At 39.7% G+C, this 7,480-nt stretch overlaps 1 protein-coding gene across 1 annotated transcript; it reads right to left on the minus strand.

The window, feature by feature from the left end:
- Positions 1 to 6,138: 6,138 nt before the first annotated feature.
- Positions 6,139 to 7,480, minus strand: LOC149117877 (QRFP-like peptide receptor). Its single transcript, XM_089286854.1, has one exon. The coding sequence runs from the start codon at positions 7,458 to 7,460 to the stop codon at positions 6,450 to 6,452; it is 1,011 nt and encodes a 336-aa protein (XP_089142980.1). The 5' UTR covers positions 7,461 to 7,480; the 3' UTR covers positions 6,139 to 6,449.

The raw sequence follows: 7,480 nt of genomic DNA on the forward strand, positions 1-7,480 counted from the left end.
GTCTGCAGAAATTAACCGTAGCCGTCGTCCTGACCCTTCGATAAATTCTGCCACAGAGGTAGCACTAGGAGAAGAAGAAAATCGTAAGTTATCATTTACCGTTTAATGGCAACTGAATCCTGTACTACTGCCAAGGCTACTGGGAGCTTGAGGGCTATGTGCCCGAATTTGAAAAACAACAACAACAACGAACAAATAGGTCGGTTTTTGGTCCGTGTATTGTCAAGTCGGTCTGTTAGAAGTCCGTTTGTCGGTTTCGTTTCCGTCATGGACACGAAACCGACAAACAGACTCCTAATAGACCGACTTAACAATGCACGGACCAAAAACCGACCTATTTGACTAACAATAGACGATCGAAACCCGCCAATGACTGATGACAAACTTTACACGAGTCTTTCAGCCAATACCATCATGGCTATACTGACCAATCACGTTCAACGGACCAGACTTATAACATCATCGACTGCCAAACACTATTCACTTGACTCTGAAGATGACTTCCGCTCAGGTTGTCGAAACGTCAGTCACCAACAACAGTTCTTTTCAGAACTACACTCACCCGGACGATCACACTATACGAACTACTATATTTTACATACATTATTCTACGCTGGAAGCACAAATATAAGCAAACATTTGCAATCGCGAGCTCCTTTATCGTCAGCGTAAACAAACTCCGTGTGACTGATTCGAGTATCTCCTCTGATGAATTTAGTAGACAGTGTTTACATAATTTGCCGTTCCTTGGTTCAGACTCACTCTTAGCTTATGGATCTTGCCTTCAGAGTACTTTTCCGCCGATTCCAAACAATATTCAATCAGATAAAGACTGAGCTACATGGCGATTCCATATCGTGTTCGTTACGACACAAAATAAACAAGGACAATTCCCTCAGATTTCGATAAATGCTGCCGTCGAAGCGTTTAAATTCACCAAAATCCAACGCTGAGAGCACAAAATAGTTAAGCCTACGGCGACTGAATGAAAAGAAGTCATAGAAAGATCCAGCGCAAAGACGAGCTCGAATGGCCTGCTTACATGCTCACATGGTCGCCACGTCTTGTCACATGTATTAGCAACGATACCAGTTTACTGGCCGTGACATGCCCCTGCAAAAAATCAAGCGGGGTGGCCATTTTGGTGTCCTTACAGGACTGTGGATTTTTTCTGCATATAACCGTGCACAGGTAAACCAACTTAAGAAAGCGACAGGTCAAAATCAGGCTTGCGTTCTCCGAACGCAATAAGGGCTATAAGGGCTTAGAATTAACATCTATGGCACAACCGCATATTTAATCCCCCTCGAGACTCTAATGAGCCTGGCATAACCTCTTTTAACATTCACATCTTTATCGTGGCTGATGAAGTTTGGTCGAATGGAACGAAATATTCCACTTTTAAACATTTATTACGCTCTGAGTACAGATAATTCTTTAATGTTTTAAATGAGTATATGTTTTACAATTTAGACACGGTTTACGTTCGCCGTACTTCAAATGGCTAATACATCTAGAGTAAAACAAAGGCAAAAATAGAGAGCAACTTAGAGACTGCTGCACATCAAGTCTAACTTTATCGATTTTTGAAGATAATTTTTCCGCCGTCGATTTCGCAACTCAATAAGAAAGAAAACAGACACAACAAACTTATACTTGGCAGTTACCAGGCGTTATCAGTGCATGACTTTCCTTTTAAGACTGCCGTAGCCGTTGATTTATTTATCCTTTTCTTACCCACGAAGAGTGTAGGGTGATTTTTTTTTTATTCAAATCAGAGAAAAATTTTTATTATAAAAGTAAACTTGGCGAATTCATTGCGTTTGCCACTCATCTTGAAAACAATCCTGGCAAGCTAAGTTGAAAGGATTACTCAAATAAAAACTGGGTTTAATAACTAACTTGAAGATAGATTCAAAACTCTGTCTATCATTTTCTCCTTGTGACAGCTATTGCCAGATCGACATTATATTTTACTTTTTTTGTTTTGTTTCCTTGTCGTTCCTTTTTCTTTCTTTCTTTTTGACATTTTACTAGGGGACCATCATTGAAAGATGTTCAATAGAAGGAAACTATATCCAAAACGAAATAAATTGGAATGGCTTTACCATGTGGGTTTTTGACGTAACCAATCCTCAATAGAATAAATGAAAAGGAGAGTTCAAGATTTAACATAGAAATATTGTTCGAGAATCAGTTAGCCAAATCCCTAACTTGCCTAAATAGACAGTTTTTATGTGTTGAATTAAATAAAAGAATCAAAATCTTCGTTCAATCCATTCCCCTCGTTTGTATTTCAGGTGATTTCAACCGATCAGTTCTTTCCTGGATTATTACGCCTTATTTATTTTATAGCGAAGGGGTAGGTAAGGGTTGGAAAGACAACATGACGGTTTAGGTTTGGCAGAAATATTGGATAAGTTGTGGGTGGAGATGCCTTTTGTAATTCTTGTTTCTTTTTCAAACCAAAATCGACGAAAACAATGACCTTACCAGCTCAGCTCAGAAGAACATGACATGGGAAAGACACGTGCAAACATCGGGTGATGTTGTTGATATACTGCCCGTCGAATCCATCAGATAACGCGAGTCAAAATCCACAAGTAAGTAGAGAGGGGTGTTCGTCTGTTCTTGTACAGTTCAAAATAGAAAAGATTATGGGAAAGAAACCATGAAAAATGCTTCACCAATCTTACGTAGAAATGATTACAAAAAAGATAAAGATATGCCAAGGACAAATGCGAATGGATTACGTTGAATGGTTTGAAACGTTGAGTCGGTCAAACTAAATCCATTTGGGCTGACAAACAAAAATATACAAACATAGTATCAACTTAGAACCGACTTTGTTACCTCAAATAACAGAACACTACTTCTACATTTTATAACGGTGGAACCAAAAAGAATGATAGACTATTCTTTGCCAGACCAAAGGAACCTGTGAAAATTGTTTAATCTGGCAAGCCGTATAAATACAACCTCGTCTGGCAAATTTATGATATCAGCAGATATATACCTTTTAAGAATTTCGAGAAAGTAAACGCTTTGCTTTATTTCTCGAGATCAACGGAAAAGGACAGCAGTGGACTTAAAGTTTGGAAATTACCGAAAGCTACATAGAAACCTTACCTTGTGTTGCTTCCTGAGAAAGGTAATTTATCTTCTGCGAGGGTGAAAAGAAGTGCAAGTTGCTTTCTAGTGTCTAACTCACAAAATGACATGAGATCGATGTGTCAAAACTTGAAGTACAGTCATCATAAACTAAAAATTATTTGAATTTATAATTACACCGTTTCTTCACCTGCGACAAATCCTTAGCCAAATAAAACTTTCGATAAAAAAAGAGACAAATGAAAGAACTTTTTTTCGCTTCAAAAGTGTCAGTTATAAAAACATATTGACGTAAGTGTTCTTTCGGCCACCTAACACTATCAAAGTAGAAAAAAGACTAATTTCACTTGACAGTGAATTATGGAAAACACATTTTTGTAAAAAATTCAGTTCATGGTGTGAGCGCAATTGCAATTTTATTAAAGAGACACGAATAAATATTAGCGGCTGCGTAAAGTCCCTCCAATAAAAACGCGTCTAAAGTGCGTACTTAAACTTTCTCTAAATAAGCACTCTTAAGTTTTGTGAGGTGGACACTAAGTTTCGTAATGTGCATATTTTATTTTTCTAAAATTGCAAACTTTAGGAAACTTAACGTACGCGAAAGTTTGCAAATATATGATCCTAGTTACAAAAGGAAATGTTTGCAATTTAAAGCTACCTTAACTGCTAGAACTAAATTAAATGAATAGGGTGATTTTATTTAATTTAAGATTTTAAGTGACTTTGCCCACCTACTGATATTGATCCAGAGACAACACCTCACAGAGTGGGTGCGAGGTGTTTTTGTTTTAGCCATTAAGCTCAGTTCGGCATTATACACTTAATTACTGGTCCCCTGGGAAATAGCTGGAGTTTAGCGCCCAAAGTCTCTTTTTCAAATTAAAGCCACTAAAACAACGCCTTTCTCAAGGCACACAAAAATTAGCACTTCAAACATTCTGTTAACTCTTTTGGCTTTTATTACTGACTGTCATCAGAGTTCTTTATTAAGAAAGAAGTGTTAAGTTTCAAAGAGTGTTTAACGCGCGAGAACACCTTGAATATACAGCTTGACTACCCCACGCCAGTTATCGACTAAACTTATGCTTTACAAGTAAGTCTTAAGACGAAACGAAAAGTTGAAATTTGAATTTATTAATTAAGCAGTACCACTCTACGATTCCTTTCTTTAAATTGCAGTTTTCTAATTAATTAACCTTTTATGTCTTAATTAGATGAAGTTATCTATTGTGCAAGAACCCAACACAGCGTCAAACCTCAATTGCATGAAAAAATTCTAGCTTTCGACAGCAAAACATGTTTGTTTTCATTTAAAAGTGAAAACTGCCCACGACCACATAAAGCCTCTCGTTTGGACTTCAAGATAATTCTACTTGCAACTGGAATCACGCATTTTGAAAGATTGCCAACTTTTGGCATGTTCATTTAGATAACCCTGACTATGACTGGTTATGTTTCGTTCTGCCATGCTGCCATATGTAGGTCTTTTGGTTTATAACTAGAGGAAAAGATGATGAGGACTTAATATCTTCCAAAAACATTAAGCCAATGTGCGTAAAAAGAATAGAAAAGAAAACCTCCAAAAATGCTATTAATAATAGAATAACGAAAAAACAAAATTGAAAAAAAAAAAAAAATTAAAAAAAAAAAAAAGGAAAAGACAAAACATTAACGACAACCAGAACCAATCAAACAAAGATGCAATTAAGTTTCCTAAACAAGGGGAAAATACCTTTCAAGAAATTTTGATGCTTTCCCAGTAAAATTGAAGCAGAAATTACATTCAATGCCCCCTTCTCTACAGCAATTGTCCCAGATTTATTTAAAATAGCTAAAGTTACCCCTGTTTTTAAAAAGGGCGACCAGAGAGGTCTAAAACGCATCAAAGTGAGCCCTCGTACTTTAAGTATGGCCTCATTTTCGACAAGCGTGTGGTGGACCCTAACACATTCATGTCATATCCTTACGGCTACACCCAAACATTGGACGAGGTGGACGTGGAGAATGTGGACACTCTGATGGTTCTATGTAACTAGCTTTTGTAAAGAATTTTGTTGTCGTTGCCGTTGCTGTTGTTTGTCAATAAGCTTGCTGTTGTTATAGTTTGCACATAGTACGTCCCGGTGACAAAGAGTCGAGGTGGCACCTTGATGATACCCACCGTGTAGTTTCTGCGCGATCAGGGATTTTTTTCTAAACGAGCTAGGGTAACCAATCCCTTGGGAGTGCCCGATCACGCAGAGATTGCAGGTTTTAATGCTCTTCTTAAGAGAAGGGGACTGGGGAAGCCCAACTGTAAGTACTTTAATTCATTTCTTTCCTCTGATTGGATAACGTTGATGTCATCGTACCATGATGCTTCGGGATAGCCTCCCTATAGTCATACTTCGAATCCAAGTCACTTAGTCAAGATAGTGGCAGACCGTGTGGACTATGTTGTTTGGGGACAGGACACTGTAAGTATCTGTTTATCGATTTTTGTATTGATTTTTTGACATTCAACAAAAAAAGATGGTTGTCACGGTTTTCGGCGTGAGAAGGATCACGCCACTCACAGCCATAGGCTTGGGTGCCTGGCGTTATTCTCTCTCCCTGCCATCTTGGATTACGGTAAGCACCGCCATCTTGCTTCATGGGCGCCTGACTACATTAAATCCTTTATTCGACTCTTGATTGGCTCTTGGACACTTCAAAATCAACTCCGTAACAAATTTAGTCACGTGGATGAAGTCTGGCCCTGTGGTTGGTCGACAGCCATTTTAATAAGGTGTTTATGATATTTACTGCGCTGTGATTGGTTAGGGAGCAAGGGAGCTACCTATACTACTATCGGTCGATTGATTGATCGATTCGATTGCCATATTGCCGGTGCAATATTTTCTAACTGTTGGACCGGGAAATATCCTGAATGATCCCAAGCGACCACTCTTAAAGTTTATGGCTTTACATTTTTGAAAGAATGACCTACACGTAAAAGAACTTTTTTTTCTTAGAACTTTGTTTTCCTTTCTCTTTCTATCTTACTTTGTTTTTTTTTTTGAAAACGTCAGAGGTGCGTCAACGCTCAATCGGCTCTCAGTCCGTATAAGTAAACTGAGAAACTCGTTTATTTGAAAGAACCGAAAGTATTTATACAAAAGCAACCGACTATTGTCTGATAAGTAAAATCCCCCGTAATAAAAAGGAACTTTTTCACAGAAGTTCGACTGAGGTCGACGTTTTTAGTCGTAATGGCTGCAACTTCAAACTTTTCTACGCTGTAGACTTCTACGAAAATGCAAATTTCCTCCAACCGGAGAAGTAAACTTAATTCGAGAGTCATTATGTGTAATTTTTTAGGCCATGGGACCTCTACTCGCGAACTGAATCAACTCTGTAAGACCCGAGGTCTTGTTTGAATCTTTATCTGTAGATGTGACTTGTTTGGCGGGGCTGATTCTGCACCGCTGGCGTGTGCAAGGAAACAGCGCTAGTATGTGCTTCCGAAAACGGTCACTCTGCCAGCTGTATAACACAGGATTTATAGCAGAATTGAGAGTGACCAAGACGATGCTGGTTGTATGTACGGCTGAGTAAAGCGGCTGCCTGCTGAACGAAGAGAAGACGTAGACGACGAGATTTGGGATCCAACAGATAGAGTAAATCACGCTGACCGTGACCACGAGCCGGGCGGTTTTCTTGCAATAGTGCAACTTTTTTTGCTGTGCCATGGTCGACGTAGTTGTAGGGCGAAACCACAGCTTGTACACTAGCTTAGAATACAGGTAAATCATGACTGTGATCGGTAGAACGACATAAACAATGGCACCGAGGGGGCTGTGGAATTTAACGAAATTAGCAGTGGGCCATTTGAACAGACAAAATTCGCTGACGGGATCATACCGCGCGTACATGAAGAGAGGCATGTTCCATAAAACAGCTAGCACCCAGTCTAGTGCAACAATTCGCTTGAGCTTGGTAGTTGTTATCCTTTTGCGTTCATCGTAAGGGAATTTAATGGCGAGGTAGCGCTCTAGTGCGATGCAGACGAGGGAGAAAGTAGAAGCCAGCGCGCCGACCCACACAAACGGCTCGCCGGTGATGAGCTGGCATACAACGTCGGCTGCTGTCCCTTTCGGGTGCGTAAACATCAGCGTGAAGATGTAGCGCGCCGCGATGAACACGGCTACAGTCATATCTGCAACGGCTAAATTCACCAGGAGGTAGTTCATGGGGGTACGCATTACCCTGTTACGAAGAACGACCGCACAGACCAGGCTGTTGCCAACCAGGTCTGCGATCACCAGGAAGCAGAAAGCGGCGGTGATGCCTATCTGGGCTGCCTCTGAATACTTGTACAGTGACATCTTTGTATCTGGTTTCGCGG

Source organism: Orbicella faveolata, unplaced genomic scaffold, assembly GCF_042242905.1.
Source record: "Orbicella faveolata isolate gen_17 unplaced genomic scaffold, um_ofav_v1 contig_1, whole genome shotgun sequence".
Lineage (NCBI taxonomy): Eukaryota > Metazoa > Cnidaria > Anthozoa > Scleractinia > Merulinidae > Orbicella > Orbicella faveolata.